This window comes from Dermacentor andersoni, chromosome 2 (genome assembly GCF_023375885.2).
Source record: "Dermacentor andersoni chromosome 2, qqDerAnde1_hic_scaffold, whole genome shotgun sequence".
NCBI classification, from domain to species: Eukaryota; Metazoa; Arthropoda; class Arachnida; order Ixodida; family Ixodidae; genus Dermacentor; species Dermacentor andersoni.
This window is the reverse complement of record NC_092815.1, coordinates 54,542,095-54,555,921: the sequence shown is the minus strand read 5'-3', so window position 1 is coordinate 54,555,921 and position 13,827 is coordinate 54,542,095. Positions and strand designations below refer to the sequence as shown.

The 13,827-nt window shown below is 45.8% G+C and overlaps 1 protein-coding gene across 1 annotated transcript in view; it reads right to left on the bottom strand.

Moving 5' to 3' along the window:
- Positions 1 to 13,827, bottom strand: part of Fs(2)Ket (Importin subunit beta Fs(2)Ket) — a 79,371-nt gene that overhangs the window by 21,153 nt on the left and 44,391 nt on the right. The window contains exons 15-16 of the mRNA XM_050189306.3: positions 11,121 to 11,264; positions 705 to 810 (exon numbers count right to left, since the gene is read on the bottom strand). Coding sequence (XP_050045263.1) covers positions 705 to 810; positions 11,121 to 11,264 — 250 coding nt within the window. The remainder of the gene's footprint in view (positions 1 to 704; positions 811 to 11,120; positions 11,265 to 13,827) is intronic.

Sequence of the window (13,827 nt, the reverse complement as noted above, 5' to 3'; positions counted from 1 at the left end):
GCTCACTCATAGACGCCTTGGCTGACGCCACTTCATACTTTATCATTGACAGTGTTTCAAAATGCTTCGATTGACAGAGGCGGAGGTTGCAGTGGAAGTAGCGGCCACACGAAGACACTGTCGAGGTTGATCCTGCAAGCGCTGTTTCCCTGCTCCCAACTTCAACTGAAGCTGTACCTGCTTTGGCCCTTCTACGCCACTACTGCAGCTGAATAGAAGGCACCGGCCTATCACTCATCCATCGTTTAGACTATGTTGAGGACGCCATGGTGAAGCATGCGGCTGCCAATAGGAAAGCAGGCTACACTGCTGCAGTACTTTCAACCAAAGAAATAAATACTTTGTTTGAAACTTCAAGCCAGTATTTACTGTGCCGCAATTGGTTCATTGATTGATTTGTACAAGTCTTATACATGTATTTTGCGTGATTTTATATACCGACTTCTGGCTACATCAAACTATTTTGCGACCACTGCATTATTCGATATATCGAGATTCAACTGTAAATTCAACTTGCTTTTATTTTCCAACAATCATTTACTTCTATTCACACCAAAATTGAGAAACAAAAAATGCAAACTACTCAACTAGAGAAAGGAACTGATGACAGACTGTACAAAGCAATTCTGCAGGTCTTTCCAAGGATAGAGGCTTTCAGTGTGTAAGTGTGGCTATACAATTTGAAGCAGCGTGCAGATGCTTACCATTCGGAGAATTCTGGTCTCCCTTGAGTCCTTGAACAATGCCGGTGTAAGCTTCCAAGCAGCCTTCCCGCAACTCATTCAGGTATTCTACCATCTCATAGTCATGCTGCACAGATAACAAGCATAAAGAAAGTAAATGTTCTGCAGAAAGGTACTGTGTTGTCAACTTCCAGTACGAGTGTCGTTTGGTCAAACCAGGGGTTCTCAAACTAGGTTCCGGGAATGGCATCTTAGGGTTTCGCAAGTGGTCAGAATGAATCCAACCCCATCCCTTCTTTCCCATCCACTTCTGCAATTTATCGATTTAGAGAAGAAAAAAATGTGCATTGCGTCTTGAATTTAATGAAGCCATTGAATGCCATACCCACACTTCAGTCATCAGGGAGCAGCGAGAAACCCACAGCAGTCACACTGGGCACTTTTAATTCATGCTTACGAGCAGGAATGAACGCCGAGGTTCGGAAAGCTGAGAGCCACTTCCAGATTTAGCAGCGTCTGCCTGGTCAACTCTTGTTGCCCGTAGATGATGATATTGGTTGTTTAATTGGCATATCGTAACAAACATGCAGGGCGCATTCACACATTGTTTAGGATTCAGGCCCATTGGAGTCAGCACGGCAGTTTTGATTGAGTCCGATTTGCCACCACATTGCATTGGATTTGCAAATACAGTAAAAACTCGTTAAACCGTACCCGCTAAAACAGTAGTTTCATTTTAAAAGTAGTAAAGTCAAATCCCCGACTCAGCGGCCATTGAACATAATGTGTTTTGTATCCGTGTAAACCGTACCAGCTTATTGCATACGCATCGGTTAATACGTAGCGTTTAAACTTTTCGGTGTGCAAACACGGCAGTGCGTCGTCTCCATCGGGCGGCCCGGCAGAACAACAAGCCTCGGAGATCGGAACAACGGCCTCCAAGCGCCCTGTGCATTTGCGCGTGAAGCCACATATACATCAGCATCATTTCGATGCCGTGCCAGAGAGCATTATGGCGTCGTGCAAGCGAGGACTTGCGTCATTCCCAAGCTCAGATAAAAAAGACCCCGGGTGCTCAGCATAGAAGAAAAATTAGACATCGTCCGTGCTATCAAACGTGACACGAAGAAGTCGGCGCTGGCACGCGACAAGGATCTGCTGTTGACTACGGTGTATGGCATAGAGCTGTGCGAATATTAGAAACTTTCGAATACCGAAGCAAATAATGTCATATTCGATTCGACCTTCGATTCGAATAGGTCTATTCGAAAACTTCGAATATTTTCGAAGTCTTTCGAAGTTTAAGAATACCGGTATGTGTACATTTTTTGCAAATTTGTCTTTCTATATCTACCCTGGGCAGAGCATTTTCATGGCACTTTGCTGACGGAGCAACGACCGCTCGAAAGAAACAAGGCTGTGACCGAGCTTTGGACCTAGCATACGAATTCATGAACGTAAACAATATTGATAACGATAGCAATGGCTCTTCGGAAGTTTTAAAGAAAGCGTTTACTATTGCATTTTTAGGCACTAAATGTAACGTAACTGTAACGTCATCATAATATCCGTAGGTACTTATCTACCTAAAAGTGCATATTATACCTTGTAATTGTAAGATATAATATAAATCGCCTTAACACCGACTGATTAAAAAAAAGAAAGTTTGTCTTAGCGGTAGTAGGTATTTGGTGAAGCAACCATGTGCTTTCTATAGCTTCTTTTTTTAGGCTTGCGCTTGCAAACGTGGTCGCCAGATGTGTACGTCGCTTAAAGTTATCAACTTCAGTCACACTTTAGTTGTTCATTTTGCTCGATTGCGCGCACAGCCAAAGTAGCCAAACCATGAACGAATCGGCGCAGCGGGTGTACCGGAGTGCCATCTGGGAGTTCTTCGATCGCAGAGCCAGTGACGCGACGTGCTGCACGTGCAAGATGCGCCTTAGACGCCCACGGGCACTACAACCACCTTCGTCAATCCCCTAAAGTGTCACCCTGATCCATTCAAGCAGTTCGAGAAGCTCCGTGCTGCCGAAAGTTCAAAAAAGCCTGCAGGCCCGAAAAAGACGACGGGCACCAACAAGGCGGATGCAAGTGCGGCTAGCTGTAGCTACTTCAAGCCGACGTTGAAAGGCGACAGTCAGCACACAAAAACGTTAAGAACGAAGGTTGCGCAGTTCTTCGCCACTGGCTTGCACTCTTATTCTATCGTTGAGGAGCCAGGCTTTCTGTCTGATGCATGCAGCAGTGCCCGAGTACAAGGTCCCATCGAGGACTATGTTTTCTCGGAGTGTCGTGCCAGAACTTTACGCCAAAGAAAAATAACAGATCAAAAGCGAGCTGCGCAATCACTTCACCGACGGGACCCCATGCTACTCGGTGATGGCCGACGGGTGGACGTCTAGGCCCGGGGATAGCTATGTCTCATTTACATGCCACCTCGTTGATAAAGAGTTCGGGCTTCACAATTATCACCTTGCATGCCGGCACATGCCGGAAGGCCATACATCTGACAACCTGAAGTGCATCCTCCTTGACTTGGCAAAGGAGTGGGGACTGCTTCAAGATGTTCCAGTTTTCATTGTCACTGATAATGCCAGAAACTTCCTGGCACCGCATCGCGAACGGGATAGACAAGTATACACTGCTTCGCGCATACGTTACAATTGTGCATCCAGTGTGCGAAGAAGGACACTCAGAATTTTGAGCAGCTGTGTGTCAAGGCCCGAGCAATTGTAGGGCACTACAAGAGGAGTTCCCAAGCCAGAAGTCGCCTCAAAGAGGTTCAGGTTAGCATGGGCTTAGAGCGCCTTGAAGTGATTCAGGATGTTGCGACGAGATGGAACAGTGAATATGAAATGATGTCACGCCTTTTAAAGCTCCGTGTACCGATTTCCTTGAATCTGTCGGAACAGGACACATTGGAAAACCTGACTTCAAGTGAATGGCATCTGATGGCATCCGTCACATCAGTGCTAAAATGTGTTGACGATGCAACAAGAGAGTCTTGCTCCGAAAAGCACCCAACTCTTTCACAAGGGGTGCCACTAGTGCATTGCATGCAACTTCTGCTCACTCAGCAACAGCAGCGTTGTGGGGAGGAGTCTGCATTTGCAGGAAACCTCCTTCACAGCATGAAGTCCAGGTTTGTCGATATAATATTGCAGGTGACATATGCCTTGAGCACTGCATTGGACCCCCGATTTAAAGCCGTTTGTTACGACACCACAAGTGAGAAACGGTGGCTGAAAAATCTACTTTGCTCAGCTGTGGAGAAGAGCCTGCCTCAGGGGAGAGACAGCGAAGAGTCCAATGCACCTGCACAAGCTGTCTCTAGTGATGTGTGGGATGTTTTTGGAGCTTTGGCCTCTACCACCACTTCAAGCACTGGTTCCCAGCGACTTATGGAAGAGGTGGAGGAGTACCTCCATGCACCTGTTCGGCCCCGCTTGGAGAATCCTTTCCTGTGGTGGAAAAAATTTCGGCGAAGTCAAGTACCTGTCACTGTCCAAGCTAGCTCGGCTATACCTGTCGGTGCCAGCAACTCAAGTGTCAAGTGAGAGGTTGTTCTCGTCAACAGGAAATGTTACCACTAGAAGAGAACACCTTCTCCCCGAGCATGTTGAGCAGTTAGTGTTTATACATAGCAACATGCACTAGGATGAAAGGCTGGGTGAGCAGTGCACAGTGGTCTGAATAAATGGAAAAATGAAAAGGTCTCGTGCCTCATGTCTGTTTCTCATTGCCTCACATTTATAATGGTTCAGAAAATATAACTGATAAAACAGCCAGCAGAGATCATTGTAACAAAATTATGTACTTCACTCTATCAATTTTTCTGTTGTGTACTAGGGGTCCCAAATATTCGCTTCGATTAGAAAATATTCGCTTCGCTTAGAAATTATTCGAATTCGATGACTATTCGCTTCGTATTCGCCTCGAAGTGAAAAAGCACTATTCGCACATGCCTAGTATGGCATTTGGAATGCGAAGAAGTTGCTCGGCAGCGCTGCTGCGACCGCGAAGACATGTCGGCTACGAGGTTCGACTTTTCGCCATCGGTGCCTCTGTTGTTGCCGAAGTGTCGCCTAGCGACAGTGATAAGGACGACACGGAAAGCAACAGCACGGGCGATTCAGGCCCGACAGTGGCAGAAGCTATGCGTTACGTCAGCCTAATGAATGCAATCGTCGCGACGAGAACAGGGGCGCGATAACGTAACTCTATTCCAAACGAAAAGTATTCCAAACTCCGGCACCCAGCAATGGAAATGCGCCCCCAGGACTTCTGCAGCCCTACTGCGTACGTGCACGGTGAATACGTAACGCCAACGAGGAATCTGCCATGCGAGTGTTTGCCGAGAAGAGGGGGCTGGCTGAAAAGCTGGCATGCAGCTTCAGTAACTTTGAGGCCACTGTCGTTGGGCTAGGCTGCCGTGGCATCAAACGAAAGTAACACTTTTGTCGCGCGAAGTGAATAAATACTGCATGTTTTTTTCCCCTTTCATCGCACTCTCTCCGAGTTCCGTTTTCGACAGGTAAGTGGGCGATCTCAGGTTATTTCGGTTAAACAGTACTACCGTTTGGTACGTAGTTTTTCCGAGCTCCGGCCAACTACGCTTTAACGAGGTTTCACTGTAGACAAGTGAAAGACAAGTGTTTTGATGTGCAAGAGCAGTATGGCTGCACGTCGGATGATGCAGACATTTAGGCTTATCATTCTGATCGGTATTATTCTGCAGAACGAGCGAGTTCTGACGTCTGTAAAGAATTGAAGATTTTGTGCAACCAGCAGTTCGCTCATGTGAAGACCCAGTTTATGGCAGAGAGTGCCTAGAGCAGTAGCCGCATGGTCGGCAGGTGCTGCATGTCGTGGGAAAAAAAGGAATGTGGTGGCAGTTTACTTTGGTTAGGCGTCCCCTTTTCTAGAGACATGCCAGCACGTCAGCACTCGCAGTATTGAGAACGCAGCTGAGGGAGAGGGTTTCTGCATGTGTTCAATGGTGCTGGTTGGTTCATCTTTAAAACAATAACAGGAACAGCGCAACACAGGACGAGCAAGTAAAGAGCTCTGTCCTGTGCTCTTTACCCGCTAGTCCTGTGTTGAGCTGTTCCTGTTTTTTATTCTAAAGGGTTTCTGCAGCACTCTGGAAAAGCTGACGGGGCCAGAACGTTTGAGAACCCCTAGGTTAAACAAAACCCATATAGTACAGACCACATGCATCCACAACTTCAGGGGTCAAAGAGTGGCTACATAAGTGGGTGCAGTGACAGACTCTGCAAAGGCACCAGAGATTAGTGTGATGCCCAAATCAACAGGCTACAATGTAACAGTGCAACATCGTAATATACTGTCAGCACAATCCAAAGCAATGCAATCTAGAGTATTTCATACTGGAGGATTGCACCATGTTAAACGAGCTCACTAGGACATGGAAATGCTGCTTTTGAGTGCTGCGACTTGCTCCTGGAATTTGTACATTCATGAATTATGCATTACTAAGGCGCTGTCAGCACTGATAGCAGCATCGGTTGCATGAAAATTGAGCATTTCATAAACATACAGACAATACTCATTCATACCAAGTCAAATTGGGTTTGAACCAGGTACAAATTCCGCAAATTATTAGACATCACAAGGTACTTTCCACAGGCATTCTTTTCCAAACCCGCTTAGCAGAGTTCTCTGAACTAAAGTGCAGGCATTGTTATTTTTTTTTTTATACAGTCGATAACCTATAATTCGGACTCCACAGGGAACGTAAGTAAGTCTGAACTATTGAATGTCCGAAAAAACGAATGTATCCGAAAAAAGATCATTTTATTTACGTTTTAAGGCCCCTGTGCAAGGAATAAGTGGTCAGTTCGTTGCTTCACACACTTCCGCTTATGTGGAACCAAGTGCGCCTGTATTTCTGCCAGTTTTGTGCTGTCATTGTACGCCGATACAAGGACTGCAAAGGCTCGAGTGAGATCTGCATGTGAACGCTTCGGAGCACACGGCACATCATCATCATCCAAGTTAGAGTTGCTGTTTGACTTTGGAGAACTTGCTCAATTATTTCGTCATTGTTCAGTTCATCACAACTGTGCTGTCGATGTCTGCACTGTCTTCAGATGTAACGACAGCAAAAATCCGCACACCGCAGCATAACAGGTCATCAGTGATGTCCACATTTCAGCTTATTGTGGTAGGCGGCAGTTGAGGCTCTTCAGTTGCGGAGTCTGGCTCATTCGGACTGCAAGGGCACCTTTGGTACCACTTGATGCGGCCTGTCGATAAGTTCACGAGAAAGACTTCTTGGAGCCAGCACCGCTTTGTCTGGAACGCAAGCTAAACAAACAAGCACAGAATGGCAGTACACTGTCCGAAAGGCAAACTCAACAAACAGAATGGCGAGAGCAGGCCTTGCACAGGGTTGCAAGAATAGCCAGAATAGGATGTGATGATCACGATGTTGATGTAACCTATAATTCAAGCAAAGCCTCCAAGATTGGCATTTGAAGTTAAATCTCTGAGGCCATACTTAACGTCTCATCGAGGTTGCCAGAGGAGATAATGGCGGCAGAGTCGGCATACCCTACAGGTATGGACGGACAGAGTCTGGATAATCGAATGTAGAGCTGGTGGCTGTCCGAAATATCGGTAGTTTTTACACATTAAGTCTAAGTTGGCGATGCCACAAAGCTGTCCGAATTACCGAGCATGTCTGGATTATCAGTGTCCGCTTTATCGGTTGGCAACTGTATTACATACACAAATACAGAAACCAACTAAGGACATTAAAGGGACTGGTAACTGGCCAGAATGTGTTGCGAGACGTTGATGGAAATGAAATGACCATGAATTATAGTGATAGATTCCAGCACAGTGTTCATGATTTAAGTAATAATTCTAATTTTATATTGGCAAAGAAGGTCTCAAAAACCAGTAAGTGGCGAGACCTGGTGGTGAAATCTTGTTAATTCGGATGTGTTCTACGAGATTATTGTATGTAAGTCGACTGCTATTAATTACAGCAACTTTACTGCTTAAAATTGCAGTTGGCATATTATTAGACACTCGCACATTATTCTATGCACTGGAAACCATAAACGCACGCATGGGTGCGGCGACATGCCGCATCCCATATCACGTGTAAAGGCGTCATTTCGTTTTCGATCTGATTGGTTTCGTTTTGACTGGTTAAATACAATAGCAGTTGGACAGAAAACCATAAAAACACGTAGCTATCAACGCGGAAATCATATAACGTTTCGGAAAACATTAATCGCAGGAACATGACTTGATAAACAAAATTATACTTTGACGTAATAGTTCTGCGAAAACCCGCAAGTTGGAGAGAATGTGGGTAGGATGTCTAAAATTATACTTTGTTACAGCACAGGCACACTTGTCTGCCTCTCGCTAATGCCAGCATATAATCGTTATCGCGCTCACCTATCACCGATCTCAGCATGCATCTAGTCAGCGACTACACCCTTAATGCAGATCGAAAAATTATAATAAAAAGTGTTCCAGAGCGTTTTCTGCATTGGTACTTCATGATTACAGTGAAATCTCGTTACTACGAACACCACATTAACAAACTTTTCAGAAATCCCCTGCTGACATAGTTTCAATGTAACGATACTTCAGTACCATGAACTTCTGAATAACAATCATTATTCAGTTTCCCTGTGATGTTAGCAACACCTCAGTATTACGAATTAATATTCAGAAATCTGGGGATTCTTAGATTTCCGTGTATCCTTCACGGCAGCCGACACGGCAGACGACAAGGCGGAGAGAGTGGGTGTCGCAGTGCAGCGGCTTGCAAAACCCGAGACCACGCCCGAAAAAAAAAGCGGGCGAGCAGAGGCAACAACACATCAGGTTTTACGAGCACATGCTCCGCCAATAATAGTGTCGCCTAGGAATGGAGGCACGTCTCTTCCTTCTTTAACCCTCCTTTGTGCGCACGCCTCTTTCTGTGGCCATACTAGCTACACGCGTGGTGAAATGTAGCTTTCGTATAGGCTACCCAAGCACCGCGAGCGGCGCCACTGCTCCTGACAGGTAGCGCCATCTGTGGCAGAAAAATTGAAACTGGGAATATCCACTGCGCATTTCTGCTGCGCCGCGCTGCAGCCGCTCGCTTTTTGTGCACGTGCAGGGCCCTCCCCTCGCGTTGCACGTGCGGCGCGTCACAATGTATCGCCTTCAGTGCGACTTCTGAAAGATCGGCAAGCTGGACAGCTATTTCAGGAAAGCCAACTTGTTAAAACGAGAAAAGCTCGTCAGTCACGTATACTCTGTGGAGCAGACAATCAACGACAACGATGCACAGCTCAGTGCGAAATGTATTTCACAAGTGAGCGACATCGTGTACGACGTGTACCTCGAGATGAGTGTCATTCTGTCATATGTTAAAAATACTGATTGTCTATACACACTGCGAAATGAAGCCGCGTACTCTCGATGTTCTTCCTTGTCGAATATGAAGCATATGTTTTAGTTGTTCAGATAGGGCAGCCTTACAGTTGTTGTCGTCTACTGTCGGAGACGGACGTTTGCGGCGTGCGAAAAAAAAAAATCATTTTACGGCCATGGCATCCCACTGAAAAGCCTGCGAAAATACACTTTTGCTTCGCCCGTTGGAGCATCATCCACTGACTTGGCGGCGAGGCAGATGAAATTTAAGCACTGGGAAGCCGGTTGAACTGATCACCTCGTTGATTTCGGTGGTCGCGTCATGCCTGCACTCGAGTTTTGTGAAAGTATCGGCTTTACAGGCGCATAAAACCTGCTGCGCGAAGGCGGTTCATTGTGAGTGGTGCAGAATTAAAGGCGTGATATGGTATCGTGCGCGTGATGCGCTCGCGTAATTAGCGCGCTAGTGAACGTACACTCGAAACAGTGCGCTATAGTGTTTATATTAGTAAACGTAAGCATATTGCCTTTATTTTCGCTTTATAGGGCAGCCTGGAGTATTGTGGCAGAGCTGCAAACTTGGAGTTAGCTTTGGAAATGCGCACCATGCCATGTTGCTGACTATTTGTCGAGGCAAGTTTGGAAGGCAGCTGCCTTTGAAAAGTAGTGGCAAATGGCTTCACTCTCTCGCTCTTATTTTTTTTTCTTACATAGCTGCAGTGGTCGTGCCATGAAAAGCGAAATTCTTGCGTTCGAGAAGGCAGATGCACCTACAAAGCTGGCATTACGGCTCAGTGCAAGCACACAGATGCGGTGTGCATTTACGTCAACAATAAAGAAGTAAATTCATGCACCAGCCAGCCCTAGAAATGGGGCAAGCCAAGCGGAAAGCCAAAGAGACGCTTAGAAAAGATGTCTCGGACCTCTTCCCAAATGAGTTAGAAAAACATTCATGTTGTAGAATGTACTGCTTCAGTGAAGTAACTGCACCAGTACTGAAGGTACGAGAATTAGGGGCTCGTTACGACACAGCAGCCCACGACATCGCAATACTTCGGACCGCGCTTTTCGCTTCGGCGGGGCCGCTTTTGCCATAGCGGAAACTCAACTTCGCGCAAAAAGCCTATTGACAACGTTCCCAGCTGGCGACGCGACGCCCCAATGCCCCGGCTCGACTGAATAGCGCGGGCGCGCACGTGCAGTGGCCGCCTGCAAACTGGTTGCGCCTGGCTGCGCGGGCGCCATCTATTCCCAGTTTTGCACGGCTCGCTCGCTAGAGCAGCAGTGTGCGCTGTCGTCGCGCGCCCATACTTGAGCTTGCGGTTCCCTATTCACGAGATTCTACGCGGTCACACTTTGCCCTTTCCAGACAGTGTTGCTTATGCGCACTTGCGCTTTGACATAGTTCAGGCGTCCACCTTGAGCGAGACAGTTGCGGTGTTCACGGCAAGAAATGTAAAAAACAAACAAAAAGCAAGAAACATTGCGCTTTGGAGACGAAATGGAACTAGCTTTTGGTGTGTAATTTTCTCGGTGTCAGCGTCTTGTGTGCGTCACTCTTATTATACGGTGCTTCGGTGGTGCGTGGCGGCAGAATCTATGGAAAATAGCAACAGCGCATGTCGAGAGCCCACAGCGACGTCTTCGTGGATAGCTCATATGGTCACAGCTTAGGAACTGATAGATTGATGAGCGGAATGGTTCATTTTGGGGCTTTCACTATAGACCTATTTCAGAATAACAAACAATTTATCGCGGTCCCCTGAAGTTCATTATATTAAGATTTCACTGTAGACACTGACCGGTAAGCTTTCCATTGCATTAAAAAAATGGGTACCATGAAAATTGGTTTTCAGTCCTTTTACGTGCTGTATGACAGGGATGGTAGTTATCCCCAAATCAGACTCACTAAAGCTTAGTTGCATAGAAGTTTGACTGAAGCCAACACCTAAGAGAAAACTGCACTGGCATCAGTCAGAAATCTAAAATGTAGAAGAAAGCACTGCAAAAACAACCCCTGCTTACCTTGTCAACATAGGCCACAGAGGCTTGAGCCAATGTTTGAAGCACAATGTCCAGGAACTTCTTGAACTCTGGTCCAATGGCCAGGGCAATATCACCAAAGACTGACAGTATCTGAGGCTTCACCGAGCGATGTACATTATTGTTCTGGAAACAAAATGCCAGTGCACACTTTATAATTACTGTCAAGGCTGTAACACTGTTTTCATTTGAGCTCGAGTCGAACAAAAGGTTATATTAGGCTTAGCTTCACATTTACTGGATTATAAGTTCTTTTTCTGTTTTCCATTAATTTCGTTGCTTGAACTTTACTCTCACATTACACTCCAGTAGCAGCAAAATATGACAATATTAGGGCACATACAGTAAAACCTCGTTAATTCAACCCTCATTAATTTGGAAAATCGGACTCATCTGTCGGTGCCAGCAGGCTTATACATTATTTAATGCAACAAAATTCTCTTCAATTCGGACATATTTGGTCCCAAACCGGTTAATTTGGACAACACTCGGAGTTTGGTGGGCGCCGGAGCACCGCAAGAAAGCAAAAATGGTGTGAGCCTCCATTGAAACAAAGTGGCGGAGTTCACATCGCCATAGTCATCAGGGGAAATCGTACGTGAATGACAGCAAAGCCAGAATGCATCGTGGCTATTTGTGCCTTTAAAGCCTTTAGTCCTGCATTTAACACCACGCATAGCACCACGTTGGCCGCATGCCCTCATGACTGTGTAGTCGCCATCCGTCGTCGCATCGATGGCGACCGCGGTTTAATCTGCGGCGGTTGCGGCAAACGGTGGTTTCGCTTTGCCTCAGTGCGTGCATTGGTCGCGCGCCTTCATAACTGCAAGGTCGCCGTCCATGATCGTGCCAATAGCGGCCACGGTTTCGTGCACCGCAGTTGCGGCAAACACTATTTTCGTTTTGAGAAGGTTTCGAGGATGGAGTGCACTGGCTACATCGCGATGGTCGGCGATCAACCCATTGGCAAAAAAATTTATAAATAATAGGGATATGCACACGGTAGTAAACAGCCTGCCTCAGACGAAGACGTGTGCCACGGCGGCACCGTGAAAGAAGTCGCAAGGCCTTCGCCACTGTGAACGCTAAACAGCCACGAGATGACAAGAATTGTAGCTTCCACACTGCTTTTGTGCAATATAAGAACAGGATTGGCTCACTCAATCAGTAAATAAAAGAATCTTGACATATAGGAAGCGTTTGTTTTCTTGATACCCCCAATAATTTGACATTCGATTAATAGGGCATGTTTTTTTTTTTTTTTTCGGTCCTGTAAAATCCGAATTAACAAGGTTTTACTGTATTAGTAACCTTGCAGTTCTTTAAGGTTACATTTAGACAAGTCGATCGAAGTCAAAACTAGTTTTTTGTTGGAATCAACACCATTTTGGTTGTGCCTGGGACTAGTGTTACATTTACTGTAATGCAGTACTCTGTAGCCTTTCGCACTTCCAAATGTTACTGCAAAGCAGAGCGCTCGCTATGACACCCACTTTGAGAAAGAAGAACTTTTGATGACCGAGGAGCTAAGGAACTGTGCTGCGGGCTTGGCAGTTCGACGAGTCGATGATTCACAGATAGTTAGACCAGCGGAAGGCCCTCTTTTAACACTTTCCTATCCGCACCTATACCCATCGGTAACATTCTATCGATGGTTTGTACTTTGAATTATGCCACGCTCGGGGCACTTCTGGACAGCTAGCACTATGCAGCGCCTTGTGGTGATACAGTAGACACGAAGAAATTGTTTATTTAAGAACACCGACGCGAAAGCTGAAATAAAGAGCGATTTATCCTTGTTAGACTTGTAGACGGGCCGGGCCGATAGCATGTAGACTGACTCGGCGGGTATGCTAGGCCTATGCTTTGGTGGAAAGGAACAATCTTGGTACGGGTAACAGGCAATTGCTAAAATGTGTAACCTTTTAACCTTTTATTTTTTCATTTAACCTCAGAGCCCATCTATTATTTATTTTATTTATGTTTATTTATTAACAAAGCTTAACCCCTTCAGCTTTGTTATCGGAGCGATAGTATCAATCAGCAGCAGGCGTGCTGGGCGTCCATTCGAACGGATCTGAACAACTTCTGGGTTTTGCGTCTACTTCACAACATTGTGACCACAGCGACAACTTGCAGTCATCAGTTACGTACAAACTAATGAAAAACAAGGCGTCAACTGCATTCGGGTTATTTCGTCAAGAATATAGCTATCCATCCAGTCAAAAGGGAAATGCAAAAAATGAAAGTGATTTTCAGTGGCAGATACGTATGCATAAACCATGAAAGTTGCATATTCAGTTGTGACACAAAATAAACTTTGATGATCTGAAGATTGAGCGTTATTTAGTATCTAGCTATGAACAGCCAACAGCGCCTGTACTCGTTGCGTATTGAAACCAGTGCGGCACAAATACAACCAGTGCAGTTTACAGGGTAAGCCAGCAAACTGCAGCATGAACGAGCGTGTGTACAGCACAAACCAGTGCGCCTCCGCACGAGACAGCAGCAAGAGCCATTCTTGCTTTTTTTTTTTGCAATGTTCCAGACTCGCAGAGCTCAAGAGTTCTCCGAATTAATTAGTGACTGCATTAAGGGGGGACACTGCTATTGAAATAATCCTAATTTTTTTAATCAATATTAATGAAACTTTCCAATCTTAAGATGTTTGTGCCAATTTCAAATATGT